General features: G+C 47.0%; 1 protein-coding gene and 1 pseudogene across 1 annotated transcript; both read right to left on the bottom strand.

The window, feature by feature from the left end:
* Positions 1 to 8940: 8940 nt before the first annotated feature.
* Positions 8941 to 9611, bottom strand: LOC149367551 (uncharacterized; annotated as a pseudogene).
* Positions 9612 to 9786: 175 nt separating this feature from the next.
* On the bottom strand, positions 9787 to 10545 carry LOC149367552 (uncharacterized). The gene has a single exon (XM_089574786.1). The coding sequence runs from the start codon at positions 10543 to 10545 to the stop codon at positions 9787 to 9789; it is 759 nt and encodes a 252-aa protein (XP_089430912.1).
* Between the last annotated feature and the right edge of the window lie 1599 nt (positions 10546 to 12144).

The following is a 12144-nucleotide window of genomic DNA, read 5'->3' on the forward strand; positions in this document are numbered from 1 at the left end:
TGTTAAGTGTGGTATTGCTGTGGCATGTTTGTGGTCTTCTTTACTGAAGTCGTGCACTCATTCTTTGAATGATAGTTTTTCTGAGCAAGTAAATAGATTAAGGTTGGCCGGTTTTACAGGTAATGTCTTTACTCTTGCCTGCAGTAAGGTGTTAAATAGAATTAAGGATGCCAACAGGCCATCACCTAGGAGTGCAGATGAAGGGAAGAAAAAGAAGGTAGCGGTTCTTCCATATGCTCACCGCTTTTCACATCAACTAAAAAATGTGGGCAAGAGATGTAATGTGGACGTAAATTTTTCAGCCCCTAAAAAAGTTGGGAGTATTTGTGCCAGAGTTGACAAGCGCTCCGGTTGTGCTGTTCATGATAAGCGGAAGGTGTGCAATGTGAACCATGTAAACCGGTACATTAAATGCGAAAAAGGTGTAGTGTACCAGATTCCGCTTTCTTGTGGGCGCATGTATGTCGGTCAAACTGGCCGTTGCATGAATGTTCGCTTACAAGAGCCCAACTTGTCGTTGGGAAAACCGCCTTCTTCGAATCTTGCCAAGCACTGTATGGAATGCAGGGGCTGTAAGCCTCTACTCGATAAAACAACTGTTTTGTTTAGGCATCCTAATCAACTGACTAGAGAGGTATCAAAAGCATATCATATATATAAAAACCAGCCTACATGTGTTAGTGACCCATCTGTTGTCCTGCATTAACGAGAATTTTCATATCTGGACGCGCCTGCGTGATTTCATAAGTTTTGATGTTTTTTGTTTTTCTTGTGAGCATATATTTTCTGCGTTTGTGAATAAACGCTTAGTTGCGAGTCAGCGCTTGTGGTGTCTTCTTTGTCCCTGTTCTGTGTGCGCTGAAATTTTCCAAGCCCATCCTACCCTACGATTCAGCCCATTCAAAACTTGTAAAAAGGAACATCATGAAGTCAACTTTTAAGAACGCGCTCACAAAATCTTGTGGACACAAGTTGCAGGACAGTTTTTCGAGCCAAGTGCTGAGGCTGACGCAATCAGGATACCCGCAATCTCTCCTTTCGTCTGTAGCAACAAAATTGGCAGAGGCTCAGCTTGGTTAAGCCCGGAAATTGCGAAAGCAGTTTCATACATTTCTTCAGCCCGCATCCGCCGTGTCTACCGCCGCTCTGCGCCGACGGTTGGTTTGGTTGCGACCGAGAGAAGGATGAAAAGGAAAGTGCACGAGCCTGCCTACTGGCTCAAGCCGAACCACCACCGCTGCCACGTGCAGATAGAAGAGAGTTGAAAGATATTTTTGAAAGATAAACACCACTCATTAAACTTGGCCCTGCACTTGTAGATGCACCCGCATCAAGCGATGTTGACCGGCGTGCTCGCCAGGCTGCTGCATACGTCGCCTTTACCCTAGCCCATGTAAAGGCCTGAAGAAGGCGGATGAGCGGCTCCTTCTCCGCCTTCTCACCAATACATTGCTGTGCCCGGCAGCGCTAAAACATTTTGACCCCTCCTTTAGCGGCAGCTGCCCACACTGTAGTGCGGTGTTCTGACACCTATCACATGGTGTGGGCCTGCCCCTCCAACCCCGCTATTCCCCCCATCCCCAGCCCAACCCGGGAGGACTGGGAGGCGACCCTGCTCGGCTGCCACGACTTACAGGCCCAACACGCCTTAGTCGGGCGCGCCCGGGCGGCGGCCACCGCCTCTGAGATCACATACTAGGGACCTCCACCTAGTATTTGTAAGGATCGGTCCCTTACGGGCTGATCCAAACATACCTCCTGTTCATTCTTAATAAATGCTTTCGCCACCACCGCACGCACGTTGTTTAGCTAGCCGTTCTTCCCGTTCTTCGTCTGTTTCTTCGGCGCGGCGCCGTCGCTCGGCCGCAGCAGATCGCTCCAGCCTCGCCTTGTACACATAATCCGACATAGCGCACTGCGAGGACCGCAGCTGCAGACCCCCCCGCCCCGTTTTATCCCGCTCTAGCAAGCGCCCTCTCTCGGCAGCGGCGCAGCCGGCGTGTAATGCTGTACCTCCACCATCGATGGCGCGAGCTTGGGCCCCAGCTACAGTGTCCAGTGTACTAGAATATATTGGGTAGTGGAAAGAGCGGCGGTCAGCGCGTCGGGCACTTCTTGTTAACTCTACCAGGTGGCGCTAGCGGCGCCTAACCGAGCACCATTCAGAGACCGACAGCAGCCAGGCAGGAGCAAGAACGGAAGTTTTCTTTTATTATTGCCGCATGTATGCGTAGTACTCCCGATGCAAATGTTCTTATTTGCTTATGAGCAAATTAATCGAAGTAATCTGACTTCAGCAAGGCGAAGTTTTCGTCAGATTATACCAGATGAGCAGACGGCGCAAGGCGCGAAATGCGTGAAGCTTCGCGTTTAGTTCAGTAACCAGTCAGATTTTGCTCTGAACGGTGACATCTGCGTCATTTTACTGTAGAAGAACTGCAGATTGGGCTAGTTGGTGTCGATTCATAGTGATGGTTCAACAGCGCAAACACACACAGACCAAGAAGGAGACAAGACACACACAGCGCTGAACTTACAACTGATTTTTTATTAGGAAGAAGCATGTCATAATATACACACACGACAACAACACACATGAAAACAGCGCACATGCGCAATGTCAACAATCTCATATCACTAAAAAAGGTAAAAACCGCTTTAAAAGCACGTGTGTATCCACAGAAGCACTAACCACTGTGTAGCATTTTCATTTCCCTTACAGATAATGTTAGAGATGGCGCACTCACGCATCCTTTATCTTTCCTGTTAATGTGAAAGGCTTCAGCAATTTCTCTAGTGCGCTGGTCAGAATGACGAAACAACACATCAGTATCACCAAAAAACGGCGTGCATTTGCATGTGAAACAATGCTTTGCTAGGTTTGTTTCCTTGTTCTTTAAAGAATTAGCGTGCTCCATGAGCCGCACGTTAATACAGCGGCCAGTCTGGCCGATGTAGGTTAGGCCGCAGGACAAGGGGATCTGATAAACTACGCCAGTCTTACAGGGAACATATCTTGTCACATGATTGATGTTGCAAGCATCTCTTCTGCGCCCCTCGTGCCTTCTTTGAACCGCCGCTCCCACTCTTTCTAGCTTGTTAGGAGCAGAAAACAGAACTTCTACCCCATGCTTGCTCCCCACTTTCTTAATCCGGTGCGACAGCGCGTGGACATACGGCATAACCACTATCTTTCTTCTTCCTTCTTCCGATCCCTTCTGCTGCCCAGACGTGTTTGCAGGCGATTTCAGTGCACGGAGGACTTTGCCTGCACTCGAGACGAGCACGGAATCCGGGAAACCAGCTTCCCTACATCTGTTTGCCTGGGCTAAACATCATTTTATGACCACAAGATTTCTTCACTGCCATGCCTAAGCATCCCGTAACAATACCACTTTTACTGGCGGGTTACAGCTCCTGCGAGAGGCTAACAGCACGTTCTGGGCACTTCGCACTCTTGCCTCTGCGACGCTGTCAGACAGCATCGCCAGTAACTCGCCAGTAACAACTTATCCTGGCGCATGCACACAGAATATGTTATTAACAATGCAAACCGTGCTCTTGGTTAGATACGCAGAAACTTCTGTCAGGCTCCATCCCATTTGAAGTTACTTTTATATCAGGCACTAATACGGCCAAAACTAGAATACGCATCATCAATATGGGACCCCGCACAACTCACTTTAATCAATGCTATAGAATCTGTTCGGAACCAGTCAGCTCGCTTCATCCTTTCCAATTATTTTCGCACGGCTAGTGTTTCTTTAATGAAAACTACACTTGGTCTGACTAATCTTGCTGTTCGCAGAACTATTTCACGCCTCAGTCTTTTCCATAGCATCTTCTTTCATAACGAGACACTAAAACAGGAATTTTTCTCTTCTATGCCATCATACCTGTCATCACGTGTTGACCATCCGCATAAAGTTTCCATCGCATTGTGTAAAACGAATGTACTTTTTAATTCCTCCGTACTGAAGACTAGCACTGAGTGGAACCACCTTCCACCCCATCTTGAAAGTAGTTCGGACGGCGCGAAAACAACAAAGACAAAGGAGACACGAACACAACAGGACGGGCGCCAACTTGCAACTGAAGTTTATTGCACCAGACCCCTACATTTTATGCATCACCCGAGCCATATCTCGCAAGCCTATCACACAACAAAACGAAATTGTCATCAAAAGTCCGAACACCGGACTTACTTATAAATAGTGAATACGAGGGGGGGTACTGCGCACAAAAAGACAAGGACAAGAAGATAACAGAACAAGCGCAGACTCGCGACTAACTTTATTTGAAAACACGATACTCCTTTTATAGTTTCAAACTGTCACATCACACACATGTGGAAACCAAAAACCTTTCTTCATTCTGATACAGTTTGATAGACGGGTCACTTACGCAATCTTTATCCTTCAGTTTGATACAGAACGCCTCCGCCAACTCACGCGCCACCTGGTCACGGCTCCTCCTCAAAACTTTTGTATCTGTCAGCAAAGGCAGGCAAGGGTTATTGCGCGTAGCATCCGGGCATGCGCCACAATGCAGGGGTAAATTCGACCCTGTCCCTGATTTCATGGAAAGCTGGTGCTCTCTTAAGCGCTCATTCAGACATCGGCCTGTCTGGCCGATGTATACCCTGCCACAGGTGAGGGGAATCTGGTATACCACACCCGTCTGGCACCTGACAAATCGAGTGGCATGACGCTTCTCGCAGTCCGCTTTCCTCTTCCCTCCGGACATGACCTGAGGGCACAATGAGGCCAACTTGCATGGGGCGGTAAAAACTACCGGCACGCCGTAGCTTTTCGCCACGTTCTTCAAGTTGTGGTTCTTCAAGTTGGTTTCCACATGTGTGTGATGTGACAGTTTGAAACTATAAAAGGAGTATCGTGTTTTCAAATAAAGTTAGTCGCGAGTCTGCGCTTGTTCTGTTATCTTCTTGTCCTTGTCTTTTTGTGCGCAGTACCCCCCTTGTATTCACCATGATTGACCGACTAGCCCAACAACGTACGCTCTTAAACTATGTTTCTTCTACCGTGGGCCCTTTCTTTTGTGTTTCTCCTTCAAACTGTCATGTTTCAACTGTGATTAGCGCCATTGTAGCTGCGACCTGCCGCACAAGGTTTTTAGGTTTCTGTCTGAAGAGAGGTCTTGTGCCTTCGGAATTCATCGCTCTGTTCGGGTACATGGTGCCGTCTGCGGGACATGTTAGACGCGTGTGCAAAATTCTAAGATCTGAACTTTGGCGTCAGATCAGACTCCTATACGACTGGTTGCGTCTGCTCGCGTTCCAAACAAACCCCGAATGGGTAGGAGAAGTAAGGCTACGGGCCTTACGACGTCAGACAGCCCAGGCAGTGGATTTCTGGTGGAAATGTCTCCTACTACGTCTTCCCAAAGATAGGCCAAGATCCAAGGATAACGGTGGTTCCGTGTCAGTACTGGCCGATGCCGAGTTACCGAGTGGAATTGTTGAGGTGCTGAAAAAAGGACCGAAGTTCAGCATTGAGCCTAGTGTTCCTGCGCACGAGCTGCTTTCATTGAACCGGCAGCTGGCGCGGAAGGCATCTGATGAGGACCAGGAGCGGTGCCTACTAGACGGTGTTGACAGCCTTCTACGGACTGCTGCTAAGCCTCGGAGGTCTGCGTGTGGGAGCACTTCAAGCCTCAAGACATCAGTAAAAGAAGTTGTCTCTTTCTTCAAAGACAACGGCTTGGCCCTTCTGCAAGCTGATAAAGAGGGAGGCTTCGTCGTCCTGACTTCGGGGATGTTTGGTGAAAAAGCTGCTCAAGCAGTCGAGAAGAACTTTGTTCGGAAGAAGATGAAACCGTCAAAGGTAAAGACCCAAGCTTCTGTGCTGTGCAAGGACCTTGCTTTAGATAAACTGTCGAGAGCAGTTATTAACTCCAAGCGCGATAGCTTAGAACTGTTTTTCACTGTAAAAACACATAAGGTTGACAAGCCCTTTAGGTGCATAGTAAGTGAAAAAGGTACTTGGCAGCGTGAAGTAAGTGTGTTTATTCAAAAGTGTCTGAAATTGGTGGTAGTGGAAGACCCATTCTTGACTAGGAACTCGGATGATATAGTCGCCTACCTACAGGATGCTCCGCCTGTAGGCTACGCCTTTTCAATTGACGTTGAAGACCTGTTCTTTTCAATACCCCACGATGCCCTGTTTTGCGCCGTCAGGTCTTGTATTGAAAATAGGGGTGTAATAGCGTTTCAGAATGCCTGCGGTATAACGCTAAACAATTTTATGTCCTTACTTGAGTTTTATCTTGGTTCTACCTTTGTATCTTTTAACGATCAGGTCCTTGTTCAGCGCAAAGGAATTTGCATTGGTTCCTGTGTGGCACCTGTACTGGCTGACATCTTCTTGTCCAGCATTGACTGTGATCTGGTGCGCTATTTTGACGATGAGACAACTCTGAAAATATTTAGGTACGTTGATGACTATTTAGTGTTTCTTAAAGATCGACCTGGCGCGACGCACACTGTGATTGTGGAAGAATTTTTATCGATTTTTAGACGACATGGGAAGGGTCTAACCTTTACTCACGAGTTACCGGAACATGACAAGCTACAGTTTTTAGATATTAACCTGACTTTAACACCAGATCACGTTTGCTGGATGTACTTACCACGTGCACGGAAATACCTGTTGCCGTTCAGGTCAGCACATTCCAAGACAGTCAAACGGGCTATCGGAACGTATTGCCTGCAGGGCGCCTTGTCTAAGTCTTGCGCTCACCTGGTGCACGAGAGCCTCAACAATCAGGTAATTAGGATGACGAAGGCTGGTTTTCCTGCTTCAATCATTGTTGCAGTGGCAGAGAAGCTTCTGCGCAAACTGAAAGATAAGACGTGCCGGGATAGTGGCCGTTCTAAGGAAATGAGGCCAGCGGTTCTACCGTATATTCACAGAATTTCCCACAACTTGAAGAACGTGGCGAAAAGCTACGGCGTGCCGGTAGTTTTTACCGCCCCATGCAAGTTGGCCTCATTGTGCCCTCAGGTCATGTCCGGAGGGAAGAGGAAAGCGGACTGCGAGAAGCGTCATGCCACTCGATTTGTCAGGTGCCAGACGGGTGTGGTATACCAGATTCCCCTCACCTGTGGCAGGGTATACATCGGCCAGACAGGCCGATGTCTGAATGAGCGCTTAAGAGAGCACCAGCTTTCCATGAAATCAGGGACAGGGTCGAATTTACCCCTGCATTGTGGCGCATGCCCGGATGCTACGCGCAATAACCCTTGCCTGCCTTTGCTGACAGATACAAAAGTTTTGAGGAGGAGCCGTGACCAGGTGGCGCGTGAGTTGGCGGAGGCGTTCTGTATCAAACTGAAGGATAAAGATTGCGTAAGTGACCCGTCTATCAAACTGTATCAGAATGAAGAAAGGTTTTTGGTTTCCACATGTGTGTGATGTGACAGTTTGAAACTATAAAAGGAGTATCGTGTTTTCAAATAAAGTTAGTCGCGAGTCTGCGCTTGTTCTGTTATCTTCTTGTCCTTGTCTTTTTGTGCGCAGTACCCCCCCTTGTATTCACTATTTATAAGTAAGTCCGGTGTTCGGACTTTTGATGACAATTTCGTTTTGTTGTGTGATAGGCTTGCGAGATATGGCTCGGGTGATGCATAAAATGTAGGGGTCTGGTGCAATAAACTTCAGTTGCAAGTTGGCGCCCGTCCTGTTGTGTTCGTGTCTCCTTTGTCTGTTGTTTTCGCGCCGTCCGAACTACTTTCAAGATATGAACCAACTAGCCCAAATCAAAGTACTTCCACCCCATATCGCCTGCATTGAAGACGCGTCATCTTTCAAGCCACTTATCACCAAGCATATCATCGAACAAGCGTCTGCATCATGAATTTGCCTTCTGCCTGTACTTTTTACTATATATTGTTTTCTTTTTGCACCCACCCCCTCTATAATGCCCTGCAGGCCCTGAGGGTATTGTAATAATAATAAATAAATGCGGTGAAAACATCAGAATTGCTCCAAATTTCACTGCAGGTATTATATGTTACTGATCTAAGGTCAATTCCAGGTGTTCTGCGTGTTTTTTGTTTTGTAGTATCCGGTCCCTGGGGTCGCCGACCTCTCCTCTGTTGTTGTGATTTTGTCTTCTTCTTCAAACGCGCAGGACGAAGCTATCATTTTATATAGTACTGAAGAAGATAGTTAGAACTGAAGAAAAAGCACTTTTACACACCAAACGTTTATTTAAAACCATTGGTTCAAGACAAGTGCAATATGATCACAATGTAACTTGCGAGTATGTTTTTGCAGGCTAGTTGGTGCCTAAGCATTCTGGGTTTTTTGCGCAAAAGACACGACACAAAAGAATGATCACAATATAATTTGTTGAAAGCTGCTGTTTGAAAACTGTTCACACGAAAGCGCAAAGTAATGAAATAAGGTTTTCTGAAAAACAAGCAAACACGCTCATGTGCAGCGGCTTAGCTTTAGGTAGTTAGCGGTTTCCCGTTTCTGGCACCTGGTGCGATTAAGAGCCCTTACAAAAAAGTGTAGACGTGTGGTCACATAGAAGGCAACCATTTGCACTGTCAGCGACTCGGAATGATTAGCACATCCAACGCTCTCTTGCTGCTTTCTCTTGATCAAATTAACAATGTCCGTGACACTGTCATGATGAAGCTCATGTAAGCTGAAGCAACTAGTGAAGAGGTCTTCCAGTTTACAGATGAACCGGAACAGGCGACCATGAGGGTACAGGAGACCACCTTCAGCCTTGTGTAGTCAGCAGCACCCAGCAACTCTCCTTGCTTGTTAGGAGGACAAACTTCATTGCTACATATCCACTTATGTAAAAAACTCGTCATGCATCAACAACGCCATGATCTGGACTGAGGTCTGATGTGTTGCCATATTCAAGCAACCACCTTTCAATGAGGTCCTGCTCCGTCCGGGTCTAGGAGGGACCTGGCTCCGCATTCCCATTTGACACAGATTTGGCTAGCCCGTAGGCAGCCAACAGTTGTTAGGAACTGTTGTGGTGTGGGATGACCCCGATGATTGTCTTACAATCCAAAATAGGTTTTCGACATGGTCTTGACTCAGCTTCCATGTCATTATATACTTGTAGCTAACATGTTTTGACAAATAATCAAGAATGGATAAAACACTAGACACAGTAATTCCAAGTCCCACTGCTCTAGATGCGGACAGGAAGCATCCTTGTCCCCCAGCATGAAGTTCCCACTCTGTGAGGTAGGCCAGGAAAGACAGCAACTAGCCCTCAGCAACAGATCCAGGCCGCAGGGCTTTGGCAGGGAACCGGGACGTCATAATTTATATCAAGTCTCGAATCATTCTGCAGTACAAATGTATGATAAAAACATATTTGAAATACTGAAGATAATAATTTGATTTTACTCTAAACAGCACTGTATTCTTTTTCATTGCAGTCGAACAAAAATGGCCTTCATGCTTAGACAACAAGTTCATTGAGAAAAGGACTTACCCAAAAAATGTGAGCACTGGGTCTAGGCTTCCCCAGCTTGCTTCAAGCTCGGTCTTGTAAAGGCGGAGGCCATTGAGGACAGTGTCGCCAAACAGCTGAAATGCATAACTGACCCTCATTTTTTCAAAATTATTTGGGTTGACGTGGCAGCTTCTGATCCCGGGCATAGCTTGAAGGATAACATTACATCCATCGAGTTTCAGGGCTTCTCGCACAGGCCGAAGTGACACCTGTAATATACATAAAAGATATATTTTTCATGAGAAATAGTTTGCACATGACTACACATATGGCTCAATGCTTCTTGCTCCGACTCCTTAGGAAAAGAACAAAATGGAAAGCTGCTATTACCTCGCCTGCTGGGGTGTTGAAGCTCGACTTCAGGAGTCCATTCCTAAGGCATTTTATCAAGTGAGGGAAGTCAGATACAAAATGGAGTGAGCGGCTGGGATCCACTGGATGCTGCACCTTGTTCCCAGTGAAAGTTGGAGTTGCCCGAAAACACATGAGTGCCCACATCCTCCTGTTCCATGCAGCGCCATCGCTGGTAATAAAATCAACAAATAGGCCTCCTTGCTCAGCAAGAATTACAGCCTCTGTCATGAGTTTTGCTAGCAGGTTTCCTTTCACATTGCTGTGTGTAGCAAACACGGCAATAATTTGTGTCCAACTGCCAACAAAAGGCACAAAGACAATTACGATCCCATGGTCACACACTGCATGTTTGTCAGTGTCTGGGGTAAAAGTGCCCAAATCAACGAACCCATCAATGTGGCCACCAGGTATCACAGAAAGGTTCTCTGAAAGTTTAATTTCATCGACCAAGAATCCTCCGTATTTCTTGAAGACACCTATTGAGCTCGTCTTCTCCTTTAGCACACTGAGGACCTTTCTGCTGAATCCAAATCCTGACCTGTGTTCCCTAGTGTAATTGCGTAGGGTGACTTTTGATGGTAGGATAAGGATCTGCTGCTTGCGCATATGTTCATACAGCTTTGGTCCTTTCATTTTCATAATGATACATTCAAGCATCCACTCCTTTAAGTAAACCATACCCTTCGTGCTCTTACGCTTGGCTGCTGCAAAAATGTGGTGGGCTGCTTGCTTTTGCTTAGGTGGCAGGCTTTCTATTTTTGTTTCGAAAACTTCTTCAGTAATGCGACTGTTCTGGTCCTGCATTCTGAGAATATGCTGCCGCAGCGTGCACACACGTGAGAGAAGGCGCTTTGTCTCTTGCCGGGAAAACTTCAGCAAATTTCCAAGGTTTCTTTTCACTGGTTTCTGCGTTTTTACTCGGAATCTTCTTGCTTGGAGCCCTTTCCTGAGGTAGCCACATGCCAGACAGGCAGTACCTGTAATTTAAAAGCACAGGGTGTGAAAGATGCTACATACAAAATGTTAGCTCTATGCAAGGGCGTCCGCAGAACTTTTTCCAGGGGGGTGCACCCGATGGCCACTTATGGGGGAGGCGGCAGATGTGTAGTTGTTTTCTACTAGTGCATAAATAATATCCGTAATTCCAAGGGGGGGCAACCGCCCCCCCTTGCCCCCCTTCCGGACGCCCATGGCTCTATGTGCTCTTTTTGCTGAAATGTAGTTTCTGTAAATGAGTGGTAATACAGGCCTTTGGTGGTGTAATTAACAGGTGCATTAGCAAAAAAAGAAACCTAAAACTAAATATATGATCATTATTACTCAAACAGCAAAAATGTATAATTTCGGGGTGATAAGCTTCAATTATGTACAATATTTTTACAATGATCTTCCTTGCTGATTAAAAGTACTTTCATTGCAACCTATCTTATCTCGGCAACGAAATCTAGCTGCTTACCTTTGTGAGTAACAGTCCCTGTGCTGGACTTGCTGAACACACTATCTTGTACGAGGAGCACAGAAGCCTTCAGCCGGTCTGTAAGGTGTTCAGCGTAGTCGCTGGTGTACTGTTGTCGGTCCATCGCTCCTTTGCAAACAATGGCAATGGCTGTTTGGTGAAGAAGTTCTCGAGCTTCTACCATGGAGTTGATTTGAACTTCTTTCGCTTCTTTGCCATGAAAATAAGGGCGCGCGAAGACCCGTTTCCTGTCGTCTGCAGTAAACACCAGTAGCTTCTCGTGCGCGACAAGAAATGGATCTCTGGTCACGGTAGTTGTAGCGCACACAACTCCATCAAAATCGGGCACATTAAGTCTTGTCCACGTGCTCGGAAGGCTGAGTTTGTCAGCGATTTTCTGCAATGAAGCAGGATCACTAGGCTCGTTCAAATTCGGGCTCACGCTCTCCTCTAGCACATTTGTGTCGTGTTGACAGGAATCGTGAAAGTCACGCCGCGACAAGCGCACTTTCTTGGCCGGTGCCACAGCACAGGCAGCTGGACGCTTTCTCTCTCGTCGTTTTTGTTGAACTTGCTTGGAAAGGTAGGCCGGCAAGTCAGGCAGCAAGGTTGGGACCGCATCAGCGGTCAGCGCAGGTCTGCCACGAGGGATCCTCACCTTTACCGTCGATTTTGTGCACATAATGCCGCACGATGAACGGCTCTTCGAAATGCCTTTCGCACACCGCCGACGTTTCCGAGAGTGGCTTGTCGCTGCGGTGCAAATTCCTCTCCCACTGCTTTCGTTGGGCTTCGTCTTTTGGGGCGTTAAACAACAACAA

The sequence above is a fragment of the Amblyomma mixtum genome, chromosome 1 (assembly GCF_055824585.1).
Source record: "Amblyomma mixtum isolate Tamu chromosome 1, ASM5582458v1, whole genome shotgun sequence".
In the NCBI taxonomy this organism is placed as follows: Eukaryota; Metazoa; Arthropoda; class Arachnida; order Ixodida; family Ixodidae; genus Amblyomma; species Amblyomma mixtum.

Excerpts from the sequence above, each read along its gene's own strand:
- LOC149367552 (XM_089574786.1), bottom strand. The coding sequence starts at position 10,545 with ATGGTTTACTTAAAGGAGTGGATGCTTGAATGTATCATTATGAAAATG.